This window comes from Lolium perenne, chromosome 4, assembly GCF_019359855.2.
Source record: "Lolium perenne isolate Kyuss_39 chromosome 4, Kyuss_2.0, whole genome shotgun sequence".
Classification (NCBI taxonomy): Eukaryota; Viridiplantae; Streptophyta; class Magnoliopsida; order Poales; family Poaceae; genus Lolium; species Lolium perenne.
Genome location: NC_067247.2, coordinates 47,573,961 through 47,592,563, shown reverse-complemented (window position 1 = coordinate 47,592,563; position 18,603 = coordinate 47,573,961). Strand labels below are relative to the sequence as shown.

Below are 18,603 nucleotides of genomic sequence, written 5' to 3'. Positions count from 1 at the left end.
TATACTTGGAGGAGCATATGTTTTGGCTTGAAACTGGTGAAGAATGGGGTTCGTTGGAGTGTCGGTAATGACCAGAAAATTAAAGTGCTTGCTGATAATTGGATTCCTAACACTAGACCTGCAGAACTACATCTCCTGACGCCGATCCCTGACGGCGCTACTGTCTCCTTCTTGCTCAATGAGGAGGGCAGTGCATGGGACGTGGACGTTGTCCGCTCCGTTTTTGAAGGAAGTGTAGCCGAGCAAGTTCTTCAAATTCCAATCAGCAGGCGTGTAGGGGAGGACTTTGTTTCATGGCCCTACACTAAATTCGGGGATTACACAGTCCGCTCTGGATACAATCTTGCTAGAACCGAGAAGTTCTATACTCAAAGGAGCAAGAAGGGCGGTGGTGTCAACTCAGTAGTGCAGGATACAAGCCTGCTGTGGAGGAAACTTTGGGCGATCAAGGCTCCAGGGAAAATGAAGATCAACTTCTGGAGGTTCGCTCATGACTGTCTTCCGTCCGGGGTGCAACTCACACGTCGCCATATTCCGGCGTCGCCATTGTGTGTCTATTGCAACCGGGAGGAGACTGCAGCCCACGCCTTCCTTTTCTGTCAGTTTGCCCGGGAAGTATGGAGGGAGATCAAACCTGCATATGGTATTCATCTGCGTCGGAAGCTTTTCACTGATCCAAAGTCTTGGGTTTTCGACATCCTGGCGGCTACTGAACAGATGGTTGTGGTGGTGACATTTTGGCACCTGTGGCTGGCTCGGAATGGTATACTAGAAATGGTGATCCAATGAGACATCCCCACAGTGTAGCTGAGCAATGCAAAGCGTATGTCGAGATGATTAAGCTGCATCTTTTCAAGCCTGCTCCTTCTACTAGTCGTGAGACCATCAAGTCTGTGCCCCGTTGGTCTCCGCCGCCTGAAGGTACGGTTCATATTAATGTCGATGCAGCTCTCTTCTCTCCTTCACGACGGATGGGTATTGGCATCGTAATCCGGAACCACAGAGGAGAATCTCCGGTTGCTTGCAGCGAACTAATCCAGGAGGTTACGACGCCGGAGATTGCTGAAGCGTTGGCGCTACGCCGCGCTCTTGCCCTTGCCAGAGATGAAGGTTTCGACAAGTTGGTGATCGCTTCTGATTGCCTTTCGGTGGTGCAACGAGTCAACTCCTCTGAGGATGATCGTAGCATGGTTGGGGTCGTGATTCAGGACATCAAAGCACTCGCCTCTCTCTTCGGTGTCTTTTAATCATGTGGTTCGTCAGTTTAATGTTTCGGCTCATACTTTAGCTCGCTCTACGGAGCATTTTGGTTCTGTTATTCTTAGAGACTCTGTCCCGGATTGTATCTGGCAGTCAGTTTGTTTTGATATTTGTTGATCAATAAATTGATCAATAAAGAGCCGTAAATTCTCAAAAAAAAAAGCCAATTCCGTAGGTCCTCTCCGTGGGTGTAGGATTATTGGTTGTCGCCGCGATCACTCCATGTATTGAGCTTTTATAGCACAACTTTCGTCACGTTAGAGCATCTCCACCGACAGCCTCCATAGCGGGCCTGCTTGATAGTGCGTTATACGAGTACGGTATTTTTTCCGCTTTCCGAAAATACCCCTCGCGCCGATACGCACGCTTCCTCGCTCGCGTCGCGCACTATCCCTCTCCTTCTCTCCCCGTCGCCGCCATGTACGGAGTAAAAAAAAAGAGAAACTCCCTCTGCTCGTCGTCGTCGGCCTCTCCCTGTGGCTCCCCGTCGGCCGTCGCGGCCCTCTTCCTCACCGCTCCCCATCGCCCCCCACTTCCTCGTCGCTCCCCACCGCCGCCTTTTCTCTCCACCGCCCCGTTTCCTCTCGATCCCCTCACACCCCGCGTGCACCAGAAATCTGGAGGTCAAAGGTGCCAACTTTCTTCGCCGGCGACGAGCTGCTGGGCGACGTAGGTACTGGATCTGCGAGCGCAGGCGCTCGATCTGCGTGCCCCGCCCGGGAGACGACACCTCGCGCCCCGTCACGCCCATCACGGGCGACGGCATCGGGGCTCTCGTGATCTCGTCACCGGAGCCGTGCAGCAGGTCATGGAGCTCGCCCCTCTACTTCCAGACATACCATGTCCACAGAGACATGCCCACCGTGCCCCCCCGCGGTCATCGACTCCATTCGCCCATGGTCTGCCTCAAGGGTGAGGAGGAACAGCCAGATCCGCACGGGTTCGCTCGTCTCCAAAAGCTCCTTCTCACCCGCTGCGTACGCCGCACCGCCGTCCGCCGGCGAGGCTAGCTGCAGCTTGGCAAGGCCGCGACGCCGGCTCAAGGAACTTGAGGTCGTCCTGTCCATCTGCTCCAGGACGTGCAGCTCGTCCTCCGTTTGCTTAGAGAATTGCTTAACGACGAGTTCTGGGATATTCGGCAAAGACGTGCCACTGGGGAGGTATGGAGATCTACAAACTTTGCTGGAGGAAATAAGTCGTATTTTTTTGCGGATTGAATTAAGTCGTATCTAAATAACCAACACTTGGAGTATTTGTTTTCTTCATGCCATGAAGTTTTCATTTTTATCAGTTTTATGCATGGATTTACGAAGGAATGGATGTTTACGGATTTAAGATGTGTAGAAATGCTCTGGCCAGCTAACTGCTGCAACAAAGTCTGTGTTATTGTGCTTCACATTTCACACCATAACATCTCAAGATTTTAATATGATAATAGCATTCATGGTACATGACGTTTATAAGAATATTCTGTCCACTGTTTTCAGTGTGGTTCAAAGGGCTTAATGTGACAGTCTTTGCTTATGGTTCTACTGGAAGGTTTGAATTTACTGCAATAAGAAGACTTCTTATCAATAGTTATTATGAAATATGCACAGCCTCACACTCACAGAAGTCAAGGATTGCATATGTTGCCATATGCTGTCATTAGTATGGTGTACTGCCGAAATGCTTCTCTCTGCATTTAATCATTGTTCTAAAATCAAACTGTTCCCAGTTGTAGCCTTGTAGGTGACCTTGCTTTGATTTTTTAGTCCATTTTCATCCTGTTACTATAAAATGGTTGTTACTACACTTGGATATACTATCTGAAGTTGTTCCATATGCATATTTATATATTTGTTGTGTATCTCTGTTTGTGCCAACTGTGTACTGAATCAAAGCATGCTATTCTGAGACGGTGTATATTGTTTTACTTGTTGTTTATTTTTGTCAGCAAAAGAGATTTGTCTTTCTACTCATTCTTTAGTTACTTAATGAATCAACCTTAGGTTTGTAGAGAGGGGGACAACATACATATGAACACAAAGCAGTGGGAAGATGGCGCCTTCACACGGAGCAGCGGGAAGACTGTCGCCTGCCCCGCCGTGCCACGGCTCCGTGCATCTGGTACTTCCTCTCTTCTCCTCTCTCTGTAGCAAGTTTTTCTGGAGTAGCATTAGCAAGTTTCAAGTCTGGTAATCAACGCAGTGATTGTTCTTTGCTGGAAGTTTGAGCTTGCATATAATTAATCAACACGTAACAGTAACAGTTTTAATCTTGCAAGTTACTGTCAATTGCTACTGTTATTCTTTGAAACTAAACAAGAGTAGCTATTGTCAAACTAGAGTAATTGCTAACTGAATTAACTGAATTGCCTGACAGCAGTAAATATTCCAATTGTTCAAATCTTGAGCGTCTGCTGTCAGCTTTACCTTTAGCTGTGATCTTGATATCTCTTAGCAAACTCAGAATTCCGAATCTCATGATATCTGGAGGTTAAGGTGATAGTATGCGGTTTGGTTTTGGCTTGGGTTGAACCCGTAGATTAGTAATTGGTTTGGTTTTGGTTCGGGTGGAGATAGTATACTGTTTAGTTTGTTTTCAGTTGTCAAGGGTGGCTCGTGGTGTAGTTTAGTTATGGTTCTGCACTCATGTATGGTCCAGGTTTGGTCTAGTTATAGAACCATTGCCAGGTTTAGGGGCGACGACTCCCTGGGCGAGCAGGAGCAGCGCGGGAGGGGGGCGACGCCCTGGGACCGTTTGGGGAAGACATACTGTAGCGATCAATTTGAATTTTTAAGTGATCGATCGGAGGGTATTTTGGTGGTACATTAGCGCATTTTCGGGATCTGTCGGAAAATCCTATAATGTATTATATTTTGACACGGAGGCAGTAGTAAATATGATTCTCCAGGGTTTTGCCTGGTGCAGTCTTCGGTGTCTGATCAGGTTGCTACAACAGTAGTATAAGTAACTAAGTTTCAGAGTTAGGAACTGATAGCAAAAGTGTGCTTACTATTTTACAAAGGAAAATGATGTGAATATGGGATTAACTTTGCGCTTTCAGAGGTCCAGGCTCTATGCATAGCAATTTGGTGCTGCTATTTGTCAGATTTAAAATTCTCTTGTAATTGGAGCTTGAACTTTGCTTTTGCACCTCATTGTCTAGAAAAGTTCGCTTTTGGATTTGAAAATCGTGTGGAAGTTCACTGTTAATTGATCCTCTCATCTCAACCTTGTTTTAGTGAAGTCAAAGGGGATACTTGTTAGCAACTAAGGGCATGCCCAATGCACTGCCCTAGAGGTGCTGCTTCACACCTTTAGCTAGGTTCGGGTGGTCCAAAGTAGGTTCGGGTGAGGAGGCAGCCTCCTCTTCAATAAGTGGGATCTCCAGCCTTAAAAGCATGATTTTTGGAGAGAGAAAGAGATACATAGTGTCATATTTGTGGGGTCCCTTCTCTCTTTTTCTGGCTAAAGTTGTAGCTTCCATTGGAGAGATAAAATTCACCATGTTGCTTCTGACAACTTTTTTACATGGAGCAGCTAGTTGTGTATGCCACCATTGCTCATGCCCTAACATGGTCTTATTTTTTTAGCCTGATTACAGATCGTGGGCCAAGTTCTCGGGGAGCAGAACGTTCGCCGGTCTAACAACACCTTCTTCTGCTTCGTCACCATCACCGTCATCAAGGTGCACCATCAGCATTTGGTTTTTCTCGTGGAATCAAGCCAAGTTCAGTAATACATGCTAATGAGTATGTGCTGGACTGGACAAGTTACCTACACAAGCATCTCTGAAAAAAAACAGCAGTCTGATGTTTAGATGTAGTGTTTATCTTTACTTTTATGCTTTGCTTGTTTGCGTATCTAAACTTAATGCCATTCATCCTTTTGTGTAATAGATACACTGAACCATGGTAGTTCCAAAAACCATTCCACATTACTACAATCTTGGGATCCAGGAAAAGAACTAGCTAGCAGCCACACACAACTAGCTTGACCTGTTGTAATTAACCGATTGAACTTGCTGATCATGCTATCTAAATACTCTAGCTAGTTTGAGTTTGTATGTTCTTTAATAGATCAAAACCAGTTGTTTTAGGATATCAAAAACCAGAACTTTCTCATGATATATGAGTACTAAAGCGGGACCTTTAGAGCTGATTCAACCAGTTATTGTCTTGCACCTCATTGTCTAGAAAAGTTAGTGGTTAGTTTACTGTCTAAGCTTAGTTTCCTTCAGTACTTACCATGTGTTAGCGTGCTGTCTATTGCAAGCTGTTTTTCTGCTGCGTGTCAAGACTAAATAAAATATTGAAAGTCATTTAAATGGTGCAACTGGCTGATGCTGCCATTTATTGTTTTTTGTTGCCATGCTTTCACCAGGGAACCGACGTGATGCCTTGTGGCATCTCTACTTTGAGCTGCAAGGAGACCTTGACCCAAAAAGGAAAGAAGTTTGCATTTTGCAAGGTATGGGCATTCTTTCATTTCAGCACTAACTGGATGCTTATGTTTATCATTGTTGCCCCTGGTAAATTACTCTAGGGATACATACCTTGTGTCTTATGTCAAGTTTATTTTTCTAAATCACTATGCTTGCACGGGTCTCTTAATCAGCACAGGCAACGATTGCTGCTAGTCTAGATAGCCATTTGGCCAATATATATAGTCCAAGGAGAACTAGAGGAAAATCAGTGACACACATAACATAATATGACTGTACGCATACCCTTATAAAAGATTGTATCCGCATTTGCTGATAGACTTTAGTTTCTTTTCAAGTTTCAAGCAATTGCCAGCAAGTTGTACGCGCAACAACAAAATATTAGAGCAAAAATGCTCCAAAATTTCACAAAATGTTATACATCAGCCCTGCTGATCATCTTGCGGATCAAGTGTTAGTAAGCGCCGGCATGGACCCCGGGCACGACGCCCAGGGTGCCTGGATGGTAAGTGCCGGTCCGGAGCCCGGGCACGTGCATGTGCCCAGGGTGCCTGGATGGATGGTAAGCGATGAGGACAGTTAGCCTTTTAGCTTTCTGGCAGCCAGCATGTCCGACGCCCAGGATGCCTGGATGGTAAGTGCCGGTCCGGAGCCCGGGCACGTGCATGTGCCCAGGGTGCCTGGATGGTAAGCGATGAGGACAGTTAGCCTTTTAGCTTTCTGGCAGCCAGCATGTCCTGCAAAATATTTTGGGGTCAAACAATGTCAGGAGGCCGTTAAAGTTGCAAAGCACTATAAACCCATGCATACAACTCACCAACAATTCTTTGGCTGTAACTCTGTTCTCTGGTTTGGGGTCAACCATGACTTTTAACAGGTCAAAGTCTCCGCTCCATTCATGGAACAGTTCGTCAGTCTTTAGTAAGCAATCTGCTTTTACTTTTTGTTCCAACCTTTGAAGGTCCGTCAAGATCTGAGTAGTGTCTCCTGACCTTGGATTGTGGAGTAGGAAGTAAAATACACCCGAGCCATAAATATCCACCTGAATATAAGAATCAGATGTAACTGACCAGCAAAAGTCAAGGACATACTTTCTGAACTGACCAGCAAAAGTTTTGCACATTCACGGAAACAGCAACATGAGAATATTCAGTATCAGATGTAATCTTTATAAATCTAACAAAAACAAGAAAATTACAACTGTTAACCAAACATTAGATAATTGGCTAGTATAGGAAGTTGACAAAAACAAGTTATTGCAGGATGTTTCTTACATAAACTTGCCAAGGTAATTTTTTTTGTGTGGTACCTTCTCGTTGTGGCTCAGAAAAATATCAGTGAGCTCTGGGGCAGTATAACCTTTGGAACCATAATTTTTTCTTCCATTGAAGGATGACTTGGCAGTAGATTTTATGGCAGCTGGAATATAACAAAGTAAATTGTCTTATGAACGAATCTGTTTGTGAAATATGAATAAGCTGAATAAACATATGCACAGCAGAGCCATACCATCCCCAAAATCTGCTAACTTCACAACACCAGCCCGCAAAAGCACATTTTCGGGTTTTAAATCCCTATGTATAACACCTTTTCCATGTAAATACTCAACAGCAGCCATAAAGTGTTCGAACAACTCATCTTTGTTATTCATTCCAGATTGCAACAGTGTCAGCATATTTGCAACAGACCTGATTCATTTAACAGATATCAGTATTCAACCAATAAAAACTTTGAAAAAGTTTTAAAAAACTCAAATAAGAAGTGTGTACATGTCGCAGCAGTCCATCACAATATATGTTCGTTTCATATTGGAATTGAACATATCCTCCTCACTCCAAGCACATTTCATTTCTATAACATTCTCATGTCCCAAAACTGATAGTGCGGTCACTTCGCTGTGACAAATTAGGAGTTGGTTTAGGGTTAAATACATGAGTTGTCAAAAAAACAGTAGTAACATCAATGTAATAACAACTGACATAAAATCAAACCTTGGTTCCTCCGATTTTCCATACACAAGCTTGCCTACTTTGACTGCATATATTTTGTCATCAAAGCGGTATGTGCACATTTGCACAGACCCGAAAGAACCTTCACCTAAGAAGGTAAACAACAAACAGTTGCTTCATTACTTCACCATAGATAAATCAAAACGAGTCTGTTGTAGTAACATATTATACCTAGAACTTTTATTCTTTTGAAATCATGATCAAATCTGATTTTTGTCAACTCGTGAAATTCTGAATCTTTATAGCTCCCATGGAATTCCAATGCTTCAGCGAATTGAATTCCACCAAATGATATTCTTTTGGCCTAGTTCCAGGAAACAAATGATTACGATAAAGAATCTAACTCTGAAAAGAAAAATAAAAAGATTACTATAGCAGTCCTGCCTCATTCTTCATCCTAATTAATTCAGAGATCGTTTTCACATCTTCACTTTGAGAGAGGCACATCTTCCAAGTGCTTTTCCAAGTATATCCTTTCTCTGCATGGTAAACTCGCTAGTTAATATGGAATAAAAATAAGTTACGTGCGCCACCAAATGGTAAATCGCTAGTATACTGCATGATAAACTAGCTAGTATATTGCATGATAAACTCGCTAGTATATCCTTACGAGTTAGAAAGATTACAAGCCTAGCATTTTGAACTCCACCAAATGATATTCTTTTAGCCTAGTCCCTGGACCGTGCTGAGTGTCTGTTTACAAACCTAGCATTTTGCAACTATGAGGTGAACTGATTCAAAAGCAGCAGTACAAATAAGCAGCCTTCAAACTAGCTCAGAGCATAGAGAACAGTGTGTAGGGCAACATAACAATCAAGAGTAGGCGTACCTTTTCTTTGAAACATAGCGGAGGCAACACATTGTTCTATAGGAGAGAACCTTATGCAAACCACATTGTTCTCATTAGGCCAATTAACCATGCAAGGGCAAGGTTCTGTTCTAGTACTTGACCTGCACTCGGGGCTTTTTGCATGAAGCCAACATTGAGTGGCCACTTTGTTTTCTTCATTCAGAGCTATAAAGAGGCCTTCGGTCACAGAACTGTCCTCGTAGGTAATTTCTGAATCTGACATTACAGAAATAAAAGGGAGTATAAGAATACATGCATGAGCCCCCAAAAATAATAAATGTGACATATATTAATCAGCTGTGCGTAACAAATAATATATGGCTGTGAAAGTGCAGGACCTGGGGGACCACCAGCAGGAAGTGCAGGACCTGGGGGACCACCAGCAGGACCTTCCCTATGAAGAGGCTCGTTCCAATGTTTTTGCAACCTGAATGCACAGTAGGAGCTTCCAAGAAGTATGACAAAGTACATCCTCATCTTCAGTGATGACTCCGTGAGCTCCCTAAATTGTTAATATAACTGAACGTTCAAAACACTGTATAGCCTTAATTTCTAAACTGATACTAAAATGATTAGAAGTGCCTACAGCTTTGTGTCCTTTCATGGCATGATTGTTGCTGGTCCATCATTGGAGCTACAGGCATAACCCCTTTTTTCTGTCTCTTTGTAGCATGCTCCCACTCATGGCTTATATCGTCGTTTCATTTTGTTTTCATTTGAGGTGGTGTGGTTACAAAATATAGAATGTGTGGATGTGCAATTAGGCCATGTTGGTTCAGGGATATGCGGAATCAAGAGAAGTTATTGCCATCGTGCTTATTTTTCTTATATGTAGACTAGGATATTATAGGGATACCAGGCCAGTGGCTTTTTCATATATTACTTTCTTTATTCAAGTTGAGCAAAATAGCTTCAAGAGATAGCTAACCTAATTATCTGCAAAAGGACAAGTAAGAACACACTTGTAAGTAGCCTGTACATGTGTAAGTTTTTGTTATTCAGGTTGAATAAAAACCTACATGAGATATCTATCTAAATTATTTGCAAAAGGAAAAATATATGCATCTAGGTAAGTTTGCACCCATTTGTTTTCTAATGGTTTAGTGCACAATGCTCACACAGTTTCAGTCTACTAGCATTTAGGATATGGAACATTGAGTGTCCAACACTTTACTATTGCTCCATATTTTGTTAGTTTTAACTGATTTCAATAAACCATGGAGGCGTGTGTACTACTCAAAACAGCGAAGAAGGATTTTCTTTTTCTCAAGACTCATACTGTCTTTTTTGTTTATTCAGATACGGGTTTTCTTAGATCAGCCACCGGCACAGATAACGCAAGGAGCATATAATAACGTAATTATACTGCTTAACTACAATAGTACTAAATAAGTAAATATACTTGCATACAGTGCTATTGGTTTTATCAGAAAAACAATCAGGGTACCTATTGGTTTTGTATGGGCTTGCCACAGGAAGTAATTAGTTATAGAACACTTTATCTTTATAGATGGGTGTTATTCTCCGTTTTACCTGTGTCTTCTGAATGCATTCTTTTCGATGGCAACTCTAATTCTAATCTACAAACTGCAATGAGCCTAAAGAAGTGTCCATAATATATTATGACAAATTGACTTTACTACTGCCATTGATCGCTACTCAGGTCATTTTACCCTCCATATATGACTTACACAAACAAGGGTTCAGTTTTACCTATCTCGTGTGGTCTTGACACTTGATGTTCTTTGCCTTCAGTAGATATTTATACATTTTGTTACCTCTATTGCATGCATGGTAAGGATGGCTTGCGAGTGGTGCCAGGAGCCAATCCTTATTGAAACGGATAGCACTGGGATTATCAGGATGCGATGCTGGAAAGTAAGAAGCGAGATATTTCTGAACTAGGAAATCTTACCGCTGAGGCTAAATTATTAGTGAGCTCTGATCGCATTACCATGTTCTCAGAATAATGCTATCCATGAATTGGCAAGGTTTGTAGTTTAAACAGCCATACTGCAGTATGGGTAGGGTCTGAGCCAGAAACTATTTTGGATGCCCTTTGAAGGGATTGTAATTTAATTAATACAATTCCTTTACGCCCGCAGAAAAAAAAGATGAGGCTGGTAGAATGAAAACATTGCAGTGAAGGGAGTAGTGATTTGAAAATTTTGATCATCATCTGTTGTAAAAGCATGGAGGGAAATGTCTGTTAAGTGCGAGAATGTACCATTGTGTAACTGTTGTATTCTTTTCGTTATCATTTTATTCCTATCAGTTACCGCAATGTTGTGCCAGACGAAAATAAGGCTGTAAATAGATGAAAACGAGAAATGGATGAGGCTATATTTATATTTGTTAGTGGTAAGTGAGTTTTGTTTGATTTGTATCCCCATCCAGTACTATTAGGACAAAACTTGATGCTATAATAATCTACAAACATATCCACTTTTTTACTCCCTGCGGCCATGAAAGGAAAGTTGCCTAGCGCTGAAGTAAAAAATTAATTAGAGTACTATGATTAATTATTATTATAAATCTATGAGCCAAGCCCTCATCGCTCCAATGCACGGACGCTAGTAACCGATGAGAAAATGGGAAAAAAAAATCCCAGCAGGCCCCCAACAGGCGAACTCAGCAGGCCGATACGCACTCCCCCGTCCCAAACTCGCACTCGCGAAGCCCCTTCCCGGCCCCCCTTCGCTCCCGCCTTCGCAAATTTCGAGGCACAGCTCCCCGTCCTCCCGCCGGTTCTCGAATCGCCGCCGCTGAATCCCGCCGGCGACGACGCGGATGAGATTCCCAAACACGCGGGGCGATCCGGATTTGGGCTAAGCGCGCGCGCGTGCGAAGGAGGCAAAAGGAAGAGGGGATTCACCTCGGCGGCGGTTTCTCCTCATCAGGCTCCATCCCCGTGGAGGCCGATCCGAGCTCTTACGTCCCCGGCCCTGCGACGATCCTCGGAACGATTCCCCTGCGATGATCCAAATCAGCGATCTCGGGGCGGGAAGGGCGAAGAGGCGAGTAAGGAGGAGGAGGAGGGCAGTCCACCTGCAGAAATGCCCGGAGCGAAGCGGAACGCCGGGGAAACGCGAATGCGGCGGCGGACGAGGAGAGGGAGGCGGATTGGCTCTCCCGGTGGTCGGCCGGGTAATGCACGGAGGCGGGGTAGCACAGCAGAATTCCTTCGAGTTCCAGCTGATAACGACGGCCTGAGTCGCTCTACCTTTGAACTCGGGCCCACCTACAATCGCCTCTCATCCCTCACAAAAATTTACTCTCGCGAAGCCAACATGAGAAATTTATTACTCTCGCCAAGCCCAACACATCGTGTGCCATCCAATTTTAAAGTGTATACTGTCTATGGTAACTTTTGTTATTTTTATTCTCCACCAAACGCAACCTACGCTGACCTTTAAACGAAATGGTAAAACATGAAATTTTGCAAGTTCCAAACATCTTCTGACAATAGCAAATAGTTCTAAACAGTCAAGTGACCGATAATGTACGCAATGAACCACAATCACGTCGCACTAGTACGTACACATCAATCTAAAATGACCGACACTACGTGGAAGGATGCAAATATCAAGCATCGCCGACCTCCCCAAGCACATCGGAGGCATCACCATCGCCACTCACCGAACTAGTCTTGGTACAGTTTCTTGCTCTCTCAACTTCCACTTCTAACTATGCTCTAGAAATGTACAACAATGTTAGAAATACGTCGGACCTCCAAAAATTCCAAATATTTTATTTTGCATGTAGAGGATACACGTACTTATGTGCGTGTCAAATCACCGTACCGAAATTCGAAAATATGTTTCTTCGGAAAAAATGGCAAGTTTACAATGAACAATCCGAAGGAATCCTGCACATTTCCGAAAGGCATGAAACTTAGTACGTGGACATCACATCATGTAACTTGAGAAAACTTGAAAGTATAATCAAATGATGAACTGTTCCAATCAGGTTCACCAGTACCCATGTTCCGAATATTCGCGCTACAACCATGGGTGGAGCCAGCTATATACATGGGTGTACAAATGTACACCCATCATATTAGGGAGAAAGCTTTACCTCTCTACCGTACATATATATTTGACAAAGATAGTTATGATAAATTAGAATGTTTGACTATTTTTTTGGGTTCATGTACACCCATTGTCTGAAATCTGCCTCCGCCACTGGCTACAACAATGTTGTAGCACGAATGGATTACCTTTTTTTTAGATAAAAGGCATCAGCTGCCGGACTTTAAATTAATAAAACCCTTAGGTTTAAAATAGATTGCATAAAGAAGATGTCATTTGGTTGTACGTTTTAATTGCAATTTAATCCTACATGTGCACAAATACTTGAAATGCAACACTAGCAAATGCAACAATTAATGGAACAATGAACAAAATAAACGAACTAATGCACAATGAGCTCACATAGTCATTAATGGTGAAACCACTTGGAGGGGCATCCCTGACTTGCTCCATCCGTCCACTCCAATGGATACAAGAGGCTTTGATCACGTACCAACGACCTTGAAGTGATCTATAGGTTCGTGGCGGCGTGGAATCAAGTCGGGGGATGAAATGGAAAAATATGTCCTCAATCCTTTGCCAATACCTTTTCCTAGTCTGATCGGTATCGGCCACGTCATCGAGTGACTCACTCTCCCATACCTTGATCAACGCGACATATTCCACATCGGTGTAATTCATGGTCGTCTTGTGTTGGGTCGAATAGTTTTTTTAACAGGGACGGGATCACTGAATCAACAGTCCGAACACTCAGTAACAGATTTACCATATATTTACCGAGACAGGATGGAGAACTGAATAATGTGTTACATTCGAAGCATTTACATAGAAGAAATAATTCAGGACAGGAGGCTGGACGTGGAAGACGAAGTCGCAGCAGTGCTCTGCTCCTACGTCGGCAGTCACTAATCAGCCGATTAGCCGACCAAGCAGCTACTCCTAAGTCGCCTACACGACGCAAAAGGAACAAAATCTCTTCCGGTAAACAAGACAAAAAAGAAATGGATCGCCACATTAAATTATTTCGCGACATCCCGTGTTGTGAGAGTCGCCTCGAGTGATCCAGGGGCCTGGAGTGATCCAGAGTGCCGGAGAAGTCATGGAGAGAGGAGGTGCCGGAGCTGGAGCAGGTGCTCCTCGTTGGAAATGTTGAGGGAGAAACGAAGGTTGGTCAGCACAGCAGCGACTCCTGCTCCCACGTCAGCGTCCGCACCGTCGACCGGTACGCCTCCAGCTCCAGCTCGTGCACGTCCATGGCCGGCCCGTCGCTCAGCACCCCGTCCTCGTCCGTGCTCCTCCTCGACGACGATGTGCACGGGACGGCCACGACGGACATGGCGTCACCGCCCCCGGCTGAACAGCACCGGTACCGGCACCGTCGTCGTTCGCGCTGCAGCTGACCACCGAGCACTCGGCTGTCGCTTCTCTGATTGCTGCATTCTGACGCTGTGACACGGATCTTCTATGCCTTGGCTGAGGAGGAGAATCAAGAACTGCGGATGATTTCCTTTTCTTGCCTGGCCTTCTGACACATCAGCGGGCAGCTGTTTGCCTCTTCGATTTGCCTAGAAATTAATGAGAAGAAATCATGAAAATGTTTGCTTGGAGAAGTTCAAGATTTGCATGAAGGTAGAAAATAATCAGAAAAAAAGACAGTTTAATGCTGAAGTCTGTTGCACTGAACAAATTATGAGATTGGTGGCAAGCAAATTATGCAGCCAAAAAAAAAAAAAGAGAACACAATGGAGAACAAATGGTGAGATTATACAGTTCACCGTGCTAAAATGTTGTGTAATTATCGTCAGCATGTGCATACTTTTCTCAGAATGTCAGGAAGCTCAATAAAAATAAGTAGGAACACTTCCACACAAAAAAAAAAAAAACAGGAGGCTCAACAAATTGAAACGCTTCAACTGTAATTTTGCATTCTTCCTAAAGAATGTAAATGCTTCAACTATAGCTTGAAGCATAAAATGCCATGATAACTTCTGATGTTCTGATGCTGGTTCATCTCGGATCGCTATTTCGAAATTACTCATGAAGCATAGAGTACGGACCAGTATGGCATTTCTTCAGTCCCAAAAAGGCCGATCAAGCATGTGGAATTTAAATCATTTCAAGGAAACCGCTGAACTCTGAAGAGCTTTTCTATTCTAGGACATGACTATTTCATCCCAAGCTATAAACTGATGTCTACCACCTAGTACTCCTGCTCTACTTCTGATACACCTAATTCTTGTTCTTAGAATCACAAGCGATGCAAAGATTACTTCATGTGCACTAAGATAGCAAGAAAATCTATAACATTAATGAATGTATCAGTTGTAATTTGACAAGGTCAATCGCAAACAATCATGCTCTATGCTATGCAAAGCAACTGTTATGTGACCCATTTGACTAGAGAACTGAAAATCAGCATTTACATCCTCGAGGAACTGGTTGATGCTTACGTTGTCAGCTGCAGGAAACTGCTTGCAATGAGGAGCTGCTGTAGGAGGATCCTGTGGAACTGGAACTCTCAAGCTAGAAATGTGGAACTCTTTCAGATGGATGCAGTCAGCGAGCCTGATGATAAAGTACTTGTCCTCTACATGTTGGATCCAGCAGGATCAACTAGCTCTAGTTTGAGCCACAAAAGAATAAGATCAGAAATACCTTGATCTGAAGATGATGCCATGTCTCCTCTTGTTTAATTGCTCACACCAAAATGGAGCAACTTGTGCTTGATTCTTCCCAGTGCTTTAGTGCTAGCCTGATCGGTGGCTTAATTTGTGTGAGAGAGAGAGTGAGAGAGAGAACTGAGAGCAGCCGTGTTCCTCCACTCTTCTAGGGTCATTTGACCCCTTTATATATGTTTAGCACTATGCACTAGGGGAACCAGCACCGTTGGATCAAAATCGATGTCTCCGATCAAGACAACACATAAGGATAGGTGGCCATTTACTGTAGCACCGCCCTACTGTAGCACCTCAAAAAGATCTGACCTAGGAGAGCAGCCTAGATCACCAAAATATCCAACATTCTCCCCCTTGATCGTAAGGCTGATCATTATAAGCTCATTTTTTTTAACAAAATAATGCACTAGGACGAAAAGATTATAATGGTCTGTTAGGTACCATTTAATCTAGTGACTATAGCACATTACTTCATATCAAAATGAACCTCTTTAATTTATGAGCTCCATAAACTTTATTCACATCATATATTAACTTAATTTACATAATTCTTTACATAAACATCATAAACATTACAGACTCATCTTTTGATAAAATGGTACACCAAGACAATAGGTTACAACAGTCAATTAAGTACTGCTAAACCAAGTGACTATGGTTCCCATCCGATCTCAAAATGAGCCCCTTTTTTGGGGAGATGGTGCCATAATAGTTCCAACTTCTCCAGGATTAAAAGCTTTCAACCAAACCCATGCCGGCAACATGCTCTCTAAATACGCTGGGTGGTAAGCCTTTCGTGAGCGGATCCGCTAACATAAATTTAGTACTAATGTACTTGATATCTATTGTTTGATCCTGGATTCTATCTTTCACAACAAGATACTTAAGGTCAATAAATTTGCCAGCTGCACTTGACTTGTTGTTACTCGCATAGATCACTGCGGGTTGATTATCGCAGTATAGAGTGAGAGGCCTGGAAATGCTGTCAATCACTCTTAGTGCCGGGATAAAATTCTTCAACCATACCGCCTGCCCGGTTGCCTCATAACATGCTACAAATTCTGCCTGCATTGTCGACGATGCAGTAACAGTTTGCTTCGAGCTTTTCCATGATATAGCTCCTTTTGCAAGGGTGAAGATATAACCTGATGTGGATTTCTTAGTATCAACACACCCCGCAAAATCAGCATCTGAATAACCCACTATTTCGAGATTATCAGATTTCTCATAAGTAAGCATGAGGCCTTTAGTACCTTGCAAATAACGCAAGACCTTTTAGCAGCCTTCCAGTGATCCGGACTGGATTGGGTGATATCCGCCAAGCATCCCGGTCACAAAAGCTAAATCAGGCGAGTGCACACTTGTGCATACATAATACTCCCAACAATTGAGGCATAAGGAATTGACTTCATCTGCGCAGATTCATAATTATTTCTTGGGCCTTTGGAAAGTCCCAAATTTATCGCCCTTAACAATAGGAGCAAAGTAGGCTGAGCACTTATACATATTGTACTTTTTCAGTACCTTTTCAATATATGCTCTACGAGATAGCCCCAAGATCCTCTCGGATCTATCCCGGTGAATTTCAATTCCTAAAACATAAGTTGCTTCACCGAGATCTTTCATATCGAACTTTGAAGACAGGAATCTCTTGGTCTCCATCAACATATTTTTATCACTGCTGGCCAAGAGTATGTCATCAACATATAATATCAGGAAGATATAATTACTCCCCTTGAACTTAACATAAACACAATTGTCCTTCTTATTTTCCTTAAAACCAAATTTCTTTATGACTTGATCAAATTTGAGATACCACTCTCTTGATGCTTGTTTCAAACCATAGATGGATTTCTTCAGATGACATCCTAAATGTTTATTTTCTTCCATAACAAAACCTTCCGGTTGTGCCATGTAAACATCTTCGCGTAAGTCACCATTTAGAAATGCCGTTTTGACATCCATCTGATGTAGCTCTAAATCATAATGAGCTACGAGTGCCATAATTATTCTGAATGAATCCTTCGAAGAGACGGGTGAAAAAGTTTCGTTATAATCAATCCCTTCTCTTTGAGTGAATCCTTTTGCCACAAGCCTTGCTTTAAACCTTTCGATATCACCCTTGGAGTCACGTTTGGTCTTATAGACCCATTTGCATCCAACTGTTTTGGCTCCTTCAGGGATTTCTACTAAGTCCCATACATCATTAGTGCTCATGGACTTCATTTCATCTTTCATAGCATCGAGCCATTTAGACGAATATTCACTTTCCATAGCCTCCTTAAATGAGGTGGGATCATTATCCAACACTGGCTCATTTGTATCCTCACTCATGTAGGTGAGATAATCATCAGGAATAGCAGGCTTTCTAGCCCGCTGTGACCTTCTAAGAGGCTCATTATTCGGCACATTAATAACAGTTTGAGACTGCTGATTATTTTCAATAAGAGCATCATTAGATGTGACATACTGGAACGATCGCCGGTGTATCAGCAGGTGTTGCATTAGCAGCACGTTGCCTTCTTGAATATACTCGTAATTGCTGTCCTTGGTCCTTTTGTTGTCCAGTTATGTGAGCACCATCAGCTACAGGAGCTGAAACTTGAGGTGCAATATCAGTATGTACTGGAAACACTGGCTCTTGGATTACAGGCATCGGGACATATTCCTGTTTTTCCTCCAAGACTATTTCTCTGGGAGTCATGCTCCCCCTCATCATATCACTTTCCAAGAACACAGCGTGTCTTGTTTCAACAAATTTCGTTGTCCGATTTGGACAATAAAATCGATATGCTTTAGATTTGTCGGGATAACCAATAAAATGGCAAATCGACTGTCTTGGGGTCTAATTTTCCCATAACCGGATTAAAAATCCTTGCTTCAGCAGGACAGCCCCATACATGAAAATAATTCAGGGTTGACTTTTTCCCAGTCCATAATTCATACGGTGTTTTGGGCACCGATTTACTGGGAATCCTGTTAAGAATATGTGCTGCTGTTTTAAGAGCTTCCATCCATAAATTCACCGGTAAAGTGGAGTGGCTTAACATACTCCGCACCATATCCATAAGTGTGCGGTTTCTCCTTTCAGCCACCCCGTTTTGCTGAGGTTCACCCGGCCTGAGTCTTGGCGGCAATGCCATTTTCCTGTAAGAATTTTGCAAATGGTCCAGGAATTTGACCATAAGTTGCATGTCTGCCGTAGTATTCACCACCACGATCAGATCTTACAACTTTAATTCTTTTATTACATTGATTTTCAACCTCAGCTTTGAAAATCTTGAACTTGTCTAATGCCTCTGATTTTTCTTTGATTTGATAAATATATCCATAACGGGAGAAATCATCA

The 18,603-nt window shown here is 43.0% G+C and overlaps 2 protein-coding genes and 1 pseudogene across 9 annotated transcripts; 2 read left to right on the top strand and 1 right to left on the bottom strand.

The window, feature by feature from the left end:
- The first annotated feature begins 833 nt into the window (after positions 1 to 833).
- Positions 834 to 1,247, top strand: LOC139838929 (uncharacterized). Its single transcript, XM_071828944.1, has one exon. The coding sequence runs from the start codon at positions 834 to 836 to the stop codon at positions 1,245 to 1,247; it is 414 nt and encodes a 137-aa protein (XP_071685045.1).
- A 347-nt stretch (positions 1,248 to 1,594) lies between these two features.
- LOC127292403 (uncharacterized) lies at positions 1,595 to 10,832 on the top strand. Of its 8 annotated transcripts, none has more exons than XM_071818591.1 (6): positions 1,595 to 2,420; positions 3,260 to 3,369; positions 4,839 to 4,933; positions 5,629 to 5,715; positions 8,914 to 9,013; positions 9,848 to 10,832. In XM_071818591.1, the coding sequence occupies exons 1-3, from the start codon at positions 2,101 to 2,103 to the stop codon at positions 4,841 to 4,843; spliced, it is 435 nt and encodes a 144-aa protein (XP_071674692.1). In that variant the 5' UTR covers positions 1,595 to 2,100; the 3' UTR covers positions 4,844 to 4,933; positions 5,629 to 5,715; positions 8,914 to 9,013; positions 9,848 to 10,832. The 8 variants fall into 8 exon arrangements, 7 of the variants coding, with proteins under 7 accessions (XP_071674692.1, XP_071674691.1, XP_071674689.1 ...); XM_071818590.1 differs by having other exon boundaries at positions 8,884 to 9,013; positions 10,348 to 10,832; XM_071818588.1 differs by having other exon boundaries at positions 8,884 to 9,013.
- Positions 10,833 to 13,390: 2,558 nt separating this feature from the next.
- On the bottom strand, positions 13,391 to 17,910 carry LOC139838928 (uncharacterized; annotated as a pseudogene).
- Between the last annotated feature and the right edge of the window lie 693 nt (positions 17,911 to 18,603).

Bases quoted from the DNA above. Each gene is read 5' to 3' on its own strand.
- LOC139838929 (XM_071828944.1), top strand. From the start codon at position 834: ATGATTAAGCTGCATCTTTTCAAGCCTGCTCCTTCTACTAGTCGTGAG.
- LOC127292403 (XM_071818591.1), top strand. From the start codon at position 2,101: ATGTCCACAGAGACATGCCCACCGTGCCCCCCCGCGGTCATCGACTCC. The intron at 2,421-3,259 runs GTATGGAGATCT...TTAGGTTTGTAG, and splicing joins AAAGACGTGCCACTGGGGAG to AGAGGGGGACAACATACATA.